Source organism: Mixophyes fleayi, chromosome 2 (assembly GCF_038048845.1).
Source record: "Mixophyes fleayi isolate aMixFle1 chromosome 2, aMixFle1.hap1, whole genome shotgun sequence".
Classification (NCBI taxonomy): Eukaryota; Metazoa; Chordata; class Amphibia; order Anura; family Limnodynastidae; genus Mixophyes; species Mixophyes fleayi.
In genome coordinates this window covers 46,061,901-46,080,178 of record NC_134403.1, presented here as the reverse complement: position 1 = coordinate 46,080,178, position 18,278 = coordinate 46,061,901, and the positions used below count along the sequence as shown (strand labels likewise).

The window sequence follows — 18,278 nt, the reverse complement described above, 5'->3', positions numbered from 1 at the left end:
GATGTAAATAAACACAGGTTTTTGAGATGGCCGTCCAGCATCTTACCCCATGTATCAAAAACCCCTTGGACATCGGAGAGAGGGATTGTGGTCTTCTTAGAAAGTCAGTTGACAGGAGAAGATCAACTGCTGGTCAGGTCTTTTAAAACTCTAGGTCTGGGAAAAGGAAAAGGGATACAGGTCCCTAAAATTGTGTAATGCAATAAACCATTGGTCTGAATCTGCTATTCGCCGACACCAACTCATTACAGGACTGATAAGTTGGAAAAAAAAGATTCTGATCATTAGTGTCTTGGAGGTTCTGAATCAAAAGCACTGCCCTAAAGTTGCCTACTGGAAAACACTTGTCAGATTCCAAGGGGCAAGTGTATAAAGCTCTGATTTCTGCAAGTCACCGGAAATTGGCGACTAATTGCAGAACTTGAAGCTTCATATATTCACCCCCAAGAGTGTAGCCGAGTTATCTTCAGTCCCATTCTCACCTTCCTCCTCGTCTGAAGGGGGATCGACCACCTACTTGCCTGAAACCCTCAAAGAGTAAGGAGGCAGGTACTTCTTGAAGGAGTCATACATGTCTGTTCAGGAAAAGCAAGCAATATTATCTGAGCCCACATTAGCCATCCAGTAGGCGAAGTTACCAAGGAAAGTTAAATGTATAATAAAGAGAGCAAAAAAATAAAATATATGAGCAGAGCACTGGATACCCAACATAACCTGACCCCTAGACACGTACGTACGTTACAATATTCCAACATGACAAGATCACAAGATATTAACACATAACATACATAGGCTGCTTCTACCTACAGAACATTGCTGATTGATATGATCATAATACTGTAGTTATATTCAATTATCTTAAACACATATCAGATAATATCATGTATGAGGAACTGCACCCAAAACAAACACAAAGGAAGCTGTTCTGGCTAATACTAAACAGGACATTAAACATTAAAGCAGCACAACCTAGGACTATCTGACAACTATAAATAAAAAGCACTGTTGTGTGACAGAGATATGGTGCCCCCACTGAGAGCCCACACTAAGGGTACCCCCCCACTGAGAGCCCACACTAAGGGTACCCCCCCACTGAGAGCCCACACTAAGGGTGCCCCCCACTGAGGTGCCCCCCACACTGAGGAGACCCCACACTGAGAGGTGCCCCACACTGAGGAGAGCCCACACTGAGGTACCCCCCCACTGAGGTGCCCCCCACACTGAGGAGACCCCACGCACTACACAGCGCTGACAGTTGTTGTCACACAGGTTATGGCGGCGGCGGGGGCCTCTGGGTAATGACATGTACATGATATGTGGCCCCCAGGGTACACACTCACCCAGCACCAGCCGGGCCACATCGGACGGGAGCAGCATGATTGCCCCACTTGGCCGGCATCCGAGATGACCCGCTGTACGAGGCAACACCCGAATCCCAGCTCTCCCAACACAGCAACACCCGAGTACACGCTCTCCCGCGCTGGGCTGCTGTGTCACACCGAAATACTTCCCCGGCGACAGCCCGACCTTCAGTTCCGGATTAAACAGGCACAGGCTCAATAGTGACCAAACTCCCTCCAAATCAATATATCCATGTCCCTGCCAGAAATATATATCTTATATCTACACATAAATGTCCCTGCCAGAAATACATATATTATATCTACATCTACACATCTATGTCCCTGCCAGAAATATATATCTTATATCTACACATCCATGTCCCTGTAATAAATACATATATTATATTTACACATAAATGTCCCTGCCAGAAATACATATCTTATATCTACACATAAATGTCCCTGTAATAAATACATATATTATATTTACACATAAATGTCCCTGCCAGAAATACATATCTTATATCTACACATAAATGTCCCTGTAATAAATACATATCTTATATCTACACATCCATGTCCCTGTAATAAATACATATCTTATATCTACACATCCATGTCCCTGCCAGAAATATATATCTTATATCTACACATAAATGTCCCTGCCAGAAATACTTATATTATATCTACACATAAATGTCCCTGCCAGAAATACTTATATTATATCTACACATCCATGTCCCTGCCAGAAATATATATCTTATATCTACACATAAATGTTCCTGCCAGAAATACTTATATTATATCTACACATAAATGTCCCTGCCAGAAATACTTATATTATATCTACACATCCATGTCCCTGCCAGAAATACTTATATTATATCTACACATAAATGTCCCTGCAAGAAATACCTATCTTATATCAACATATCCATGTCCCTGCATGACATACATATCATATACATATGTATGTCCCTGCAATAAATACATATCATATACACATTCATGTCATTGCAAAAAATACATATCATATTCTCATCCATGTCCCTGCAAAAAATACACATCATATACACATCCATGTCCCTGCAAGAAATACATATCATATACACATATCCATGTCCCTGCAAGAAATACATATCTTATATCAACACGCCCACGTGTATAACATACTATTTATCAATCTTATGCCGTAAACCCACAATAACCCTTCACTGCATACATACATACATTATATGGGGAGAATTGAATTAGTGTCATCCTGTGTTTTTCTGTTACCAACATATAAGGACTAATAGGTAAACTTTAGTACATCTGTCAGAACTAATAGGAAAATATAACTTTTTTTTATTTGATCAAGTTATAAACCAATAGAAATCCATAACTGTAACGCAAGAAGCATGATAACAATATAACATATATGTTCATGTTATAATTAAAAAGTGTTACTAATATACTGTATGTAAAAACTCATAAATAGTATCTGTATAAAACTGTAACGTCTGATGCCAGCACTATTGTATTCATGAGCAAAACGTGTAAATGTTAAGAAACTATGCAACCTCTTGCTTTTATACAGTAGCTGAACTCCCCTTGGTATCTTCTTGTCCCATTGCTCTTCTGTTACTATGACATTTTGTATGTCATTGTTGGTTTTGCTTTCTTGCTTTTTAATTATATATATATATATATATATATATATATATATATATATATATATACCTGTGTGTGTATAATATATATATATATATATATATATATATATATATATATATATATTTATATATATCCGTATGCATATTTATATACATATATATGTAAATAAATAGGTATAACGTTGGTATTACTAGCATCTGTTTTTCAATGAACAATATATGTATATATATATATATATATATATATATATATATATATATATAGTTGCTAATTGAATAACAGATGTACTTATAGACCACTTAATGTTATTGTGTACTGTACAGAGCAATTAATGAAAGTTACATTCCGTGTAGTATGTTATCAGAAGAAGGATCCTATAGTTAAATATAATACAATTATTCGGTAATGTTTTTGAGGTTTGTACATGGGACCAGGGCACTGTCACATTGGCTGCAGCTGTCCGGAACTAAAGTGTTCTTGCGTCGGACAGATTAGACGGTGACACCGCTGGCAGCGTGGATCAGGCAGAGGAGAGCTGATGACAATACTCAGTGACAGGACACATAACATCGGGGACACTCGTCCTTAGTGGGGCAGGTACCATGTGATGGGGGCAACAAGGGAGTGAGGACCCCACTGGTGCTGATACCCCCCACACAGACATCAACCAGCAGCTGTCATACAGGAGGTAATATGTAATGTTGTCATAGGAAAGTCCCAAGCAGTGACTGTATCAGTAAACTTTTGTTTTCATCGTACGTTTGAATAAACGAAATGTTGCTCTTAGGAATCAATATGTATTTAAGTGCAATTGAGTTGTTGATGAATAAGTGTATTATTATGCAATTGTTATTTATAAACTTTGCAGATCTGCCTTATTTTCTTGAGTGTTGCATATATAGTTGTTTGGTGTTTTATTTAGTATTGCATACAGTGGTGTTATTGAATAATATTTCTGCACAAATATTTATGTTTTATTGTTTAAATGTCCATTTTTTTGGGGGTAAGTCAATAGTTTTTTGTTATTTATGAGTTTTGGTGTCCGCATAAAATCACTGTTTTTAGTTTCAGTATTATATGATTTAAGGTAACTTGTTTTGTAAGGGTGGAATTAGACAGGCATATTAGGTGGTGGAGTTGATGTGTTTTTTTTTTTTTTACTAGTGCATAAATGCTAAAGGCTAATACTACAGAGTAATTTTGAAAAAAAAAAATCACACAGACGTATTTACAGAAAAATCGGGGAGGGTGAATCCAATGGATAAAAACATATACCACAGGCAATGGATGTATTGGATATAAACGTCTCCGGTGATTGATAGTATTGTAAAAAAAAACTGTCCAAAGCTCACCGATAACTTATCCAGAGTCGGCAGTCTGATGGTAATAATATGTGACAGTAGTCTTAAATTACATATGGACGGTAATAGGCAAAGATGTGTATAGCAGTTGTGGCCTCGGAAAGAACTCGGCAGCTCTCGCTTTCCTTCTGAAGAAGTTACTTTGCTGTAATAAAACGCGTTGGGTATTTGAATATCTCAGTGAGCCCTATTTAGATTGTCATCTGTAAGCGATTCCACGAGGCAATTGGAATATATTCAGCTTTTATAATTTACTTCTGATCTGGATCTAGTTGTGCTGTTCGGGTAATTTTACATCGTGAGCCCGCCACTCCATTGGAGTTTCAAATAGAGGACACATGTTATTGTTCTGGCCAGTAGCCTTACCACTCCATATGTGCATGGATTTCATCAGTGCGGCGAGGATCTTTACAGCGAGACCGGAGCCTGACTCAAAGGTCTATTTGCATTGGATATCAGCACACTAGGGATCCAAGTGAATTTACAATACTATCCATCTCTGGAGAAGTTTATATCCAATACATCCATTGCCTGTTGTATATGTTTTTATCTATTTGATTCACCCTCCCCGATTTTCCGGTGTCTGGTCTGATATATTCATTTTATTCTTGCTTGGGATAATTATTGTTTCTACTTTGTCTGAACTGAATGCCTTTTTTTCTGTGGGCCCACAGCAATATACTAATAAGGATTTCATAGGTATTCAATATTTGTGGTAGCGTCTTATCCTATTTTGTTCATTATAATATTATCCAAACTGTTTTTACATGTTATTTTATAGGGTTTTATTTTTTTTCTTCAGTTTTGATTCGTAATTTATTCTAATATATTCTTATTTTCATTCGATATAATAAATATTATTAACTTTACTATTTGACTGTGTGAGACTAACCTTTGATTTATCCTCCAGGACGTTAATATTTATAGACATTTTTAGCTTTGCATCTCTCTTTTGTGTTTTGCTTCTGCATGTGAGGAGGTTTGCAGCCTCCTATGGTGCTGCTGTGATTACTTTATTACGAAAATTTTATTTGGGCGCCAATAGAAGGTTTCCTTTTTGTTTTTGTCTGTCTAGACGTATTTTCAGAGCTACGTTTTCTCCAAATGCGGCTTGCAGTGTTTGTGGCTAGTGTAGCCGCTAACAATAAATAATGTAAAATTATTGTAAACGTCACACATATCTTTTAATGACTAGTTAGCATTTAATCTTTCTGATTCAGTTCTTAGTTTCCAACTAATGTTTTTTTTTGCTCAGGTTGGAATAGGAAAACTGGTTAGTGCAAATATGTTTAATTATTTTGTTGTATTTTTGGGTTTCTTCCAGTCAGCTGAAACGCTCTCATCTGACAGTAGCCTAAGAAATTTGTAAGTGGTATTTGTTGACGGAAGAAATAGAAGTTTGACATACTCTGTGTGTAGGGAAAGAATAGCCACTCAGCCTCTGCCACCCCTAGGCATTGACTTATCTGAATAGTACTGTAATTTCAATATAGGCTATACTGATTTTGTTAGTTGTTCATTAATGTGACCTGGATTATATTCATTCTGATGAAGTGCCACTGTGAGGATAATTTTATTCATTATAAAAATAGCACAGTTGTCCGATAAACATTGCCAGACTGGAGTGTGAAGGACCCACCAGAAAACATAGCTGTAGTAACCCAATGTTAAGTGAAAATTATATATTTTGCTGGGCTATTTTGGCATGCTGAATGCGGGGGGAAAAAAGACCTATTTAGGCTTGTACAATAAGGAGGACTGTCACAATACCCAAGGCACAGGGTTTATCCTGCAGCGTCCTTTGAGTAGAAGTGTTCCCTGTGGCTGCTTGGGGCTACCCTACCCAGTCAGACTAATTTAGGGAGGTAGAGTATCACATTTAGACAGGTCTCTGATTTAAAATCTAAGCTATATTTTTATTAAATATTTTCACCACACTTAACTCAATGATTATAATGTATTACCATACTGGCTGTATTCACACAGAGGGTATACATACAAAGCGATGGAGTCTTTACCAGTACTGATAGTCATGGTTCCTACTGTTAGTACTTTTGCTATCTGCAGCATGACTGACAGTTAAAGCAATGATCCAGCTGTGGTCCCACTTTTGGCAGACACACCCTCCGAAAGACACACACAGATTGTGGCAGCACTTGGATAGTCTCAACCTTTGCTCGCTATCATCACAGCTCAACAAGTGCTGTTATTCTCAACCAGAATAACAGCTACCCAGTGGTTCCCAAAATGTGCCACGGCTCCCTGGGGTGCCACGGCGATCTCAAAGAGGTGCTGCGGAAAGGGCCGGAGGTAAGCAATGCTGGGGACTACTTGGTAAATATTTTGGCTTAAATATTATTAAGGTAAAGAAGGAATATACCATACAAGAAAATAACTTTTACTTATGTTTTTGTTATATTTTCTTTCAATTTTTGTGAATTGGAAGAACATAATTTCCAGCGTGTACTTTGGTAAATCATTTTTCTAGCTAGGTGAACAAGTTGCTTGCAAGTAGGCTCATCCCGATGATCCCCACTTTAGTCCACCGAGACCGAGTGGGATCCACCCCTAAACGCCAAGCAGCAGACAACACGAGACGGGCCATCGACTTGATTAGCCAATCACTATCGGGTTCCACACTGGTGGTGTCTCTGGATGCTGGAAATGCCTTTGATAGGGTCTCCTGGCCCTTCATGAGAGGCACCCTTGCCACCATGGGTTCTTGAGGTCAATTCATATGCAGTCTGACGGCCTCTATTTCAACCCCTGGTCTAGTGTTCTCGCTAATAGTGCAGCATCACCTTCCTTCTCCATAACAAAAGGTACGTGGTAAGGTTGATGGAGCCACTGGTGTCTCGCATACGGGGTAACTCAAAGATCACTGGGATCTGAGCTGCCCCCTGAGAGTATAAGATTTCTTTATACGAAGATGATATCCTTCGGGCGCTCACAAACCCACTTCCCTCGAGACTGAACTCCGAATGTATGGAGCTGTTTATAACTTTACAATCAATACTGATAAGTCCGAAATTCTCCATCTCAATCTGCCTCCCCATCTCTCTCCTTAAGCGACAACATGATTTCAGATGACATCCTGACAGACTCAAGTACCTAGGGGTGTATCTAACTAGCCATTATAACCAGTTGTATACTGCTAAAGCTGCTAGAATCGCTTAAACGTAATTGTGACAGGATGGACCGCCCATGCCACCCTGTCTGTTGTTGCTGGGAACCGGCTGGGCTTACTTTGCCACCGTCCCCTTTCGTTATTCCGAATACGCCCCTCCTGCCGCAGTAGGAGGGGCCTGCTGCCACCACTGAGCTCCTTCTATGACACTCAGAACCACGTTCCTTCTGGGTAACTGATGCTGCTAGCGTACCTCGTTGCTGGTGTACCTGGGCTGGTACCTCTCACTAAAGATCAGGTTTGCTGTGGATGGATCCCCCCCTGGAATATCACACTGACCAGGGCTGCTGGGTAACAGGCAGAGCGGTGGTACTGGAAAAGCTTGGGTCCAAACCTCAGACAGCCGGAGAACGAATTAGATTTAAGGTCTAATCTGCAGGTCACAGGATTACAGCAATATTGAAGATGTTTTCAAGCAGGTCTTGAAGCAAGATGTTTATTTGCTCACACTGGTTAGTGGTACCAGTGATCAGGTCAGATAAAAATCAGAAGAATATATTACATGCTCAAACAGCTCATATTTTATACAGTTCAGACACATGCTATTTTAGCATCAGGATGTGCTCTATTTACACAAACATGGATTTACATGCATTGGAAAGCTAGCCATATTTACACTTATATGTGAAATTCTAGAAACGCTGTGATGTCCTGGATCTTTTTTTCAGATGCAGAGAATGCAGGACCCAGTCTTAATTAAAAGTTCCTGCCTTCAATGTTGAACCTTCACACATCAATAGATCTAATTAGCACAGAGCCTTTCTTCAGACCATTCGGAATACATATTCACACAGAACATCAAAAACCAAAAACAAGCCATTTTTCCACATCACAATACACAAAAGGCTTTGTAAACAAAGGTTCATTGTATCAGATATATACATCAGAAATAAGGTATTTCCTTTAGCTAGGGTAAACAGAAAAAAACTAATTTTCTACCCTGGTCTCAGAGATAACGATTTCCTATCTCACATTATGTACAATATCAAAAATAAGTGCATTGGCAATTATATAAATAAGCGGCCTGCGCTATTTCCTTTAAATAAATTTATACCAAAAGTTATTTATCAGTGATCCAGTCACAGTAATCTAATGGATTGGGACAAGCTTATATCTAGGCCGTATAACAGCAGTGAAAATTAATCTAATACCAAGGATTCTCTATTTGTTCCAGACCCTGCCAGTTCATTTTCCTTCCCTGACCCTACAGACCCTACAAAAACAGACCGCCTGTTTAGTTTGGTCGGAAAGTCGCCTCAGAGTGAGAGCCTGTACATTATATCGCCACGCCTCGGAGGGCGGCCTGCGCCTTCCAAACATCATAAGTACTATGTCACCACTCATCTAACTCAGGTTGTTCTTTTCCCCCTTCCCATCCCTGACGGGACTCTGTTGACATTGAAGCCAAACTCCTCCACTTGATTTCTCCTTACACTTTACTATGGGTCTCCATCAAACATTGCCCACCCCCCCCCCCCTCCCTGCTTCCTCCCACAACCCAATTCTCACTCCAGATTTGGAGCTATAGCACCCCGTAAATTTCAGTTATTGAGAAATCTTTCTATCTATCATGCTCCCACTATGGGACAACACAGCTTTCCCCCTGGGATGCAAAATACTTCAATCAGGTTTTGTTCCCAGCATGATATAAAGTTTTTACTGGACATAGCTCCTATGCGAATCTTTCCAGAATTTCTACACCTCCAATGTCATTACAACATTCCCCACGACCGTTTTTATCAATATTATCAATCACCCCTGAATTTAAGCTTATTTACCGACTCACTCCTTTGGAATCATTTTGTAAGAGCAACTCCCGGGAGGCCTAATCTCCACTTTCTACCATCTCCTTATAGCCTACCGCCAACCAGACTGGGATCAGTATGAACTAAAATGGGAGGAGGACATGGGGAGGGTCTCAACATAGAGGAATAGTCTAAAATAAGGGTGAAGGTTTTCAAGAGTTCTATATGTGTGCGCACTAAGGAGAATTCATATAAAGTGCTCTATAGATGGTATTTGGTTCCCACCCGCCTACAGGCCATATACCCTGCTACTTCTAAGCTCTGCTGGAGGCTCGGTGGTCAAGACTGCTCGTTTCATCACATCTGGTGGACATGTCCCAAGATTGTGAGGTTCTGGCAAAGTGTTCATTACTTGATCCATAATACCACCTCCCTGATGGTGCCACCTTGTTTGTCCTACACTGACAAGTACATGATGGCTTTAGCTAGTCATATACTTTATGCAGCCAAATGTGCACTTGAGGTTGCCTGGAAGCAACCAGACCCCCCTGCCCTTCCGGGGGTGATCAATAGGATTTGGCAGACATATCCCTGTGAATACATCACACGTATTAGAAATGACCGCCCCAACAAATTTCACGCCATTTGGGGCCCATGGCTCTCTTACCACAAGACTGATACTTAACTGTTTTCCTTTCACGCTATTGACGGTTTTGACACCACAGGTGGACCTCGTATTTGATGTCTAGCAGGAGTTAAACTAGACCTCTTCTACCCCCTCCTCCCGCTCTATTCCCCTAACTAACATTCCCATCTATCCTACCCCCCCCCTCCTTATTTCCCTCCCCCTTCCTTGGCTCTCACAATTTCTGCCATCAGTGTTTTGCGATGGTTGATGTGCTTTATACATGACTACGAGGTAGCTTGAACTCTGAATCCCTCAAGGTTTGTTTAACCAATATTATGATGCCTTTTTGCTGATGCCTCTTTCCTCATCCTTCTTTCCCCTCTGACTCCCTTATCCCCCTCTCCCTCTTCTCCCCTCCCCCTCTTCTTACTCTTCTTCTCTTCTCCTTTTTCTTTTCTTCTTCTCCTCTTCATCTTATGTTGACCGCTTTTCATTATGTTGTCTTACCGTTAAAACTTTTATAAAACCTTTAATAAAATTTACTTAAAAAAAGAAAAAGCCCATGTAAGTACTGCCATTTCAGTAGATTGGAATGATGCAGCTGTAACAGTTGTGCAAACTATGGGTATATTTACAGATATCACTGTAATTATAGAAGCAGAAAAACATTCAATGCAAACACAGGACTCTGTTCCTTTTCAAACTATAATTGTGTTAAAATATTATTCGAGCCTGTTCAGAACTCTAAGATGCAAATTTGTTCATTGCTTTTGTAGGTGGTGTTGCTTCTCCAGGCTGCTCCATCAGACCTCTGATTACAGCACCATGAGTCTTGCCCTACATGAGCTTCTGCTCTGCTGCCGACAGCTGGAAACAGACAAGGCCACAGAGAGACGAGTAGGTTTTATTCTAACGCTGGTGGATTTATTATTACGCAATAAAACTGCTTATGCAGCTTAATAATTTTCCGTTATCATTATTGTTAATCCTGCTAGTGAGGTAAGACACCCAATAGATTTTATTTCCCAATAATATGCTGTGCCAATTCTCAGGGTTTCTGACCTCTGATAGACATATTTGGATGACTGTTATTCCACCACAATTGTCATTCTACTGCTGTTCCCATTATTTAGTGTTTATTATTTGTGTTGTCTTCTCTCTGTTACGGTGATGGATGTAACTATGCCGTGAGAGGAAGCTTTTATCTCTTTCTTCCTGATCACATTCAGAGTTTGGAGTAATTTGTGGCTCTGTGACACACTTGTATATATTTTCCTAGGACAACGCTTCTGGGTACATCTAGAAAGTAGTCCGGTGAATATAGTCACACATGTGTCCTCTCATTGTCATGGGTCATTGAAGTGACATTTTACTCTTGTCACCATTTACATTTTCAAGTGGTAAATAACAAATATATGCCTACGGCACTAATATATATATTTATTATAATTAAATATGGCAGTGAATATAAACAATAATAAAAGTTAAAAAAAAAGGTGAGTAAGGGGGGGTCAAAGGAATTCTGATCTTTTAATAGGACAACAATAGAAAAAAGACAGCACTAAAGTTACGGTTACTCCAGAGTAACAAAATCACACTTTGTTTGAGTCGAATGTACCAAGGTGGTCACATTACAAACACTGGACAGGTGGCATTATATCTCTGTAGGTGCCCAGGGAGGTTACCCCACATTTGGGCATGGCATCTTCACCCACCCAGGCTGCTTCTTACCTTAGCAGATGGGAGTTGGGGGCAGCATATCCTGTTCCTCAGGCTGGGAGTGAGGTACTGGACTGTGACATCATACACCAGCGCCACACTGGAGGAGCAGGGGCTGTTTCTCCATGTCAGTGAGCGGTGGTCTATGTGGGGCACTGCAGGGACATTGTCAAAATTTCACTTATCCAGTGTTTTCAGTCATTCAGTGTTTTAGTCGCCCCCTACTGGCTTCACTTTGCAATTATTTATTGGTGTTTTTTTCAGTAATTCAGATAATAGTTTTAGTATGGCATTGGGAATGTCTTGCTCTCCTTCCAGATTGAGTATTGCATGCAAATTCTGCATTGTATTTGTATATTTTTTTTAAAAATATATATATATTTTGTGGTGTTAATTTCACTGTGAACTGTTGGGCTCTTTGAGATTATGTAATGATGCCTATCAGGATCAGCCTTTTGTGTTTGTTATGGTCAGAAATGTGTCATATTGTGCTTAAAAAATATCTCTGGTCTTCATTTTAGAAAGAAATTGATAAGTTTAAGCGTCTACTTCGAGATCAAGAGACAGTCCAGCAGTTAGATCGTAATTCAGACACTCGGCGCGGTAAACAACTTAACTGGGATACTGTATTCAGGTGAGAGGTCTAGTCCTTCATAATGACACAGAATATATAAAACACACACGTCCATCTTTCCGTTCAACCTTGGTGCCAAGACATAAAATCAATTTTCCTATTTATGTGGACAAGATCTTTCCGTTCACCACTTGGGCCGTTGAATAACTTTCGGTACCTCTTAGTATGATTACATACCTCCCAAAATTCCAGTACCTGGCACCAGGTCAGGGGGTGTGGCCTGGTCACAATGGGGGCATGGCCACTCCCCCAGGAGATGCCTAGCACTGGGATGCAGTAGGCTGCTGGACAGTTGTGAACTGATGATACCTCCCAATGTTCCCACCCGCGGGACAAATATGTCCCGGTTGGAACAGTGGAACAAAATCGGGACTGTCCCGCAGAAATGGGGACATGGGAATGATGATTTGCAGGTGACCACACACACAAACTGATATTAGTCATTTTCTGACCATGTCCAAAATGAATCTGATTGGATAATTTTAAGGTATCTGGATAGTTGTGAGACAGCCTGTATTAATTTGCCAATTTTGCCTCCGCTATTGATTTGTTAGTGGCAAGCACAAAAGTAATTTTTCATTGATTTTTATGTCATGTTTGAAATGTTACCGCTACTTGGACTTTAGCAGACTACATTGAACTTTGATTGTCCGTCTACATACAGCAATTTACTTCTAGCCAGAGTGTACTTCTTCCCAGATTCAGATGGAAACATATCTTGAGACCGGCTTGTATATGAATACGGGTGCACCAGTTACCTGCAGGGTTTTTTGAAAGCCAGTTGCGTTCACATTGCGTTTGAAGATGAATCTGGCCCTAATTGCACATTAAAATGAAGGGGTATAAATGATATAATTGTGTAATTTAAACTCCTCATAGTGATAACGTTTGTATCCTGCACGCTAACCTGACAGGTACATCAAGAGTTTTGGCAAACTGGAATTCAGCTAAAAAGGATTTTATTTGGCCTAAACCATGAGCCGGATGCATTACTAGTTATAAGAGTCACAGACTTTGGGGTACATTTACTAAAAGTTCAGAGATCTGGACATCCCTGATTGAGACAGTGATACTCTTTGATTCTGTAAATGCAGATAGTATATTTTACGTCTGAAGGGACTACCCCAAAATCCCAGGTGCCAGTAGGAGCAATCTGTGTACACAAACACACATTATAAATAACATACATGTATATATATAATACTTACAATATGTCTTTTGACAGGTTCCTACAGAAATATATCTGCAAAGAGATTGAAAGCTATAAATCTGGTAAAGCGAATGTCTCTCACTCTACTCAAACTGCTCGGCAGAAGAAAATGCAAGACATTAGCAGCCTGGTTAAATATTTCATCCGCTGTGCAAATAAACGTGAGTCACAAATGCCTTGAGTTTTACTTATTTTTTTTCAATTATTGATTGGTCGCTTTGTTACGTCCAGATCAGTTTCTGGTTCCGAGAAATTTTGCACCTTTAATCTTATCCCATATATGAAATGTATATGAAAATATACTATTGTAGCTTTATAGAAAATTGTAATGACGAAGTATGTAGTATTTACAATAAATTTTCTTTCAGCTGATGAAGAAAAGTGAGTACAGTTTGGGAATAATCCCAGCCTAGGCACCTCTCTGGAGGTTTATGACCTAATACACAGCGAGACAAATGAATGCCCATAGGGCTTCACTTGCCAAGAGAGTCAAAGCTGCAACCGTCCCTACTCTCTTCACACAATCTCTCTTCCAACTTTTGCCTACAAAGAGACAAGAGAAAAAGGAAATATTTACAGCAGCGATTCTCCTCCCAGATACAAGGGGTGAATCTTCCAGACGTATTTGCTGACTCCTGCTGCAAAGAAATAGGATAGAACAGAGCAAACCACCCACACTGGCCTAACGTGATCGCTAATTCTAACAACATCTCCTAAATGACTAGCCCAAACGGTGCAACAAGATATTATCACTAGACGTTAAGGTGTAGCAGACTGTTTGTGAACCCAGCAGCAGAGACAAGTGAACACAGCAAACGGAAAAGTGAAATGCAAAATAAGTACAAAACACAGATCTAAAACACACACAGCCTTCTTTTAATGGGGACTTGACTGTATGCCTTGCAGCCTAAATATCTGTCAAAAGATAATGATTCTAAAGATGAGTGACCATACGTACTTGGAGGCAGTGGCGGATCGCTCCCCCTAGCAGACACTTGCTGCCGACAGCTGCACAGTATGTGCAGGTCCATCCAGCCTTGACAGGCAGGGACAGTGTGCTGCCCGGCTGCTCTGACTGTGTTTAAAACACAATCAGAGCAGCCGGGCAGAACACTATCCCTGCCTGTCACGGCTGGATGGACCTGCACATAGTGTGCAGCTGTCGGCAGCCTAAGATGCTAGAAAGGGGCGGGGCCTAAATCGCACCCCCCCCTCCATAAATCGCCCCGGGTACAGCATTTTTCTAGATCCGCCCCTGCTTGGAGGCATGTGGCTGGCAGGGCCTGTGGACTAAGTGGTAGGATGACTGCCCTGGGACAAGCAAACATGGAACACATACCCACTCTGGCAGCCTGACTGTACCCTTCAGAGGGTGCAGTGATTGCTCTCTTATTGTGCTGGCCTTCTTCTGCTCCTTGCCTAGTCCTGGTTCCATCATCATCTTCTCTCTTCTTAGTGCCCATTGATCTCGGCATCTTCTCATTCATTTCCAAGGTCGTCTTCTTGGAGCTTCCACCATCAGACTACCTGCACCCACCCAGCGACTCCTAACGCTCTCCTATGGTTGCCGATCAGATAAGCTGGTATCTTCTCCCCCTGGGCAGGCTTCCACATACGTGCAGATTTCGTGCCTTTGTATGAACTCGCATTATATATTATCATACAGTACAGCTTTTAGCATCCTTATCGGGTCATTGCCTCCCAAAGGATCAGTACACTCATCTTTCGTGCTGCTGTGATATTTTTAAAACCTGATACAGGGCTACAGGGTGTCCTAGTCTTGTCAGAACTTGGAAAATGTCCTCCAGACAAACATGGTAATAAAATGTGTCAGCGAAGAGTGTGTGTGTGTGTGTGTGTGTGTGTGTGTGTGTGTGTGAAAACATTTTTCTCTTTTTCTCTTATGATTTCTCCTCTCTCACTAATGTGCCTAATGATGTAAAGACCTGGATATCAAGCTGTAACTAAAAATCTAAATTACAATACCACATAATTAGATTTCCGGCTGTGTTTTCTTATCTGTCTGTCCTGATTTCTGTAGGATCTCCACGGTTAAAATGCACAGAGCTTCTACTTCATGTGACAGGGACTGTGAAAGACTTCACAATGTGTGCTGTTTATGGAGCGGATTACAGCAGTATCCTTCTCAAAGATATCCTGGCCGTACGCAAGTACTGGTGCGAAATTACTCCACAACAATGGGAAGGTATGTTATATTAACTTGGAGGCATTGAAAAGTAGATTTAAATGTTTGAACTGTTCTGGAATCTAAAGTGGCAGCTGCAGAGAAGAAATATGTAACACTCTCTCATAATAGCAGCACTGGGGACACTGATTTCCATTGCTTCTGTTCCTACTAACTACACTACTATTTTTTTTTTTTGTGCAATCTGTTTTTATTTAAGAAAATAAATCAGTTTACATAATAAATCAGTGGCAACAACATGGTCGTAACTCTAGATACAGGTCAGGTAATGACAAAATATAATGAACTGTCAGCTCAATTGTAAATAGCCGTTCAGGTAAAACTTGCCTATATTCTAAATGTCACAAAAGAAAAAATAATCTGAATATGATCTGAAAACTAATAAAAGGAACATTTGAAATCAAGAAGACTTAACAATTAAAGGGTGTGATATACACACAGGATGAAAGAGAAATGGGACAAGAAGCGGGACGGAGAGGGTAGGTACACGCGAAAATCAAAGTCTTCGTAAAATATCCTTTGGTCTGTCAAGTGGTGAACAAGGGGTTCTGAGGGGACGTGCATGTCTGGATTCCGACATAGGTGTCAAGTGTGAATAGGATCATGTGGGAATCAAAGGAAGGCCCAAAGAGCAAGACAAAGCTCAGGAAATTGTAAAATTTCCAAAGAGTTCATGGGTGTCGAGGGGAGTCACCAGAATCGGCAGTTATCAGATTTTTTTTATAGTCTATCCACCTATACCATGTGGTCATGAGAATTGAAAAAATATTCTGAATTCATAAACGACTGAGAGATGGTCGTAGGAGATGTAGAATTCCTTTTACACGGGACAATAGTTTCAAGAGTGACTTTTTAAATGTAGAGATAGGCAGAGCCATTGAGTTAAGGTGCCAAAATTCAGGGGAAATGGTAGCTGGGAGAACCATTATTTCACCTCCTGACAATAAATCCTCAACCTGGACAATGCCATCATATTTTTAGAGGCGTACCAGAGGACTAATTACACATCCAACTGAGATCAGAGGTGCCGGGAATAATTTTCTTGAGGATAGTCAGGTATCTATACCACCAGATTTATCTTAAGCTGCATTTCTAGGACCGCTCAACTGAACTGGAACTTGCGTGAGTGAATCGAAAGATTTGGTGCCATCACCCCCAGTTCCCTGTTCCAGGATAGGGCATAGTAAGGGAATGAGGAGGAAGCTGAATCTAAACATAGTTTGTAAAGTTGTGAAATTAGATGTTTTCGGGGGATCTTTGAGAGGCGCAGAGTCTTAAAAGGTGACTGTCCTCTATGGACTATGTAATTAAAGGGCTGGATTAAATCTCAATGGAGCCGAGATATAACGAGAGCAATCTGCGAGAGAGATCTAAACAAAGACAAAATTAGATTTGTGTGTGATCATGGTTTACCCAAGGTTAGCAGCATAGAGAACTTCTGACGGGAGTGGAGGAAGAATTGCACTCTGGATGAAGGGACCAATTGAAATCACCTCCGAAAATGAGTGACCCATCTCTCGGTGGTTCAAAGAGTTCCAACACCCTGGATAGGAAGTGAGGTTGGTGCTGGTTAGGGGAGTAGAGGTTCATAAAAGCAAAGAGTTTGTTGAAAATTTTACACTTTATGATTGGAAACCTCTGATATGGATATGCGATAGGATACCAAGATCGACACCCCTAAGGGTTTTTTTCAAAGCGTTATTATTACAAAGTACATGAGTGTAGTAGAGCCTACTTAATTTTGGGGATGCATCAAGCTTAAAGTGGGTTTTCTGTGTGAATGAAATGTCAATTTTATCCAATTTAATTTCCTACAAAAGCCGTAAACTTATTTTCCAGTAATATTTAGCCTATATTAGCATTAATGGAAAGAAGGTTCAGTTTGTCTGATGCAGCCATCAGGTGTGGTAAAAAAGAGGGAGGGGGGGGGGGGGTGATCTCACCGAACATCTTTGAGGAAGTTTAAGGGGAACCAAATATAAAAGTACCTCCAGGAATTGGGGAAAATGGGATAGGGTAGGTGGAGGGAAGGGGTAGAAAATTGAAAAGAAAAAAATCGACGATAGGTGAAAAGACATACAAATAAAATAAAGCAATAAGGTAGCATGAAGCAAGTTAAACATCCACAACAATAGCACTGTGGGGTTGGACTACAACCCATGGTCTGGAAGTAAAGTAGCAGAAATACCCAACTGGTTTGGTGATAGTAATGAGGAGACTTCACATCTGCTGGTTGAGAAATCAGAATATGTAGACAGTCTTTATCTCTAGCTGACAGTGTGTCTGGACTTACAGGAGTATATATTAGAAGAGTGCAGGTACTGTGGGGAATCAGTTGGGTTCAATAGCGAGTGGATGCGGTGGCCTCTGGTATGCAAATAGGGAGTCACAATTATTTGACAAATTCAGAGTACTTTGGTCAGGTACAGAGAGTTGGAGTATATATAAGTCTTTATCAGATGTAGGGAAATGGTGGCCTGCACACAATGTTGGAGTGTCTGGATGTAGGGGTGAAGCTGAGGGGGAGATTACTCTGGTTCCACATTTAATGTATGGAGAATGTTTAAGGGGTTATCAAGACCAGCTATG

The 18,278-nt window shown here is 40.5% G+C and overlaps 2 protein-coding genes across 2 annotated transcripts in view; one reads left to right on the top strand and one right to left on the bottom strand.

The window, feature by feature from the left end:
- Positions 1-1,502, bottom strand: part of NPAT (nuclear protein, coactivator of histone transcription) — a 46,870-nt gene extending 45,368 nt beyond the window's left edge. The window contains exon 1 of the mRNA XM_075198905.1: positions 1,341-1,502. Coding sequence (XP_075055006.1) covers positions 1,341-1,377 — 37 coding nt within the window. The 5' untranslated portion in view covers positions 1,378-1,502. The remainder of the gene's footprint in view (positions 1-1,340) is intronic.
- Positions 1,503-3,439: 1,937 nt separating this feature from the next.
- ATM (ATM serine/threonine kinase) overlaps positions 3,440-18,278 on the top strand; it is a 127,507-nt gene continuing 112,668 nt past the window's right edge. The window contains exons 1-5 of the mRNA XM_075198904.1: positions 3,440-3,687; positions 10,697-10,817; positions 12,161-12,273; positions 13,499-13,644; positions 15,525-15,689. Coding sequence (XP_075055005.1) covers positions 10,746-10,817; positions 12,161-12,273; positions 13,499-13,644; positions 15,525-15,689 — 496 coding nt within the window. The 5' untranslated portion in view covers positions 3,440-3,687; positions 10,697-10,745. The remainder of the gene's footprint in view (positions 3,688-10,696; positions 10,818-12,160; positions 12,274-13,498; positions 13,645-15,524; positions 15,690-18,278) is intronic.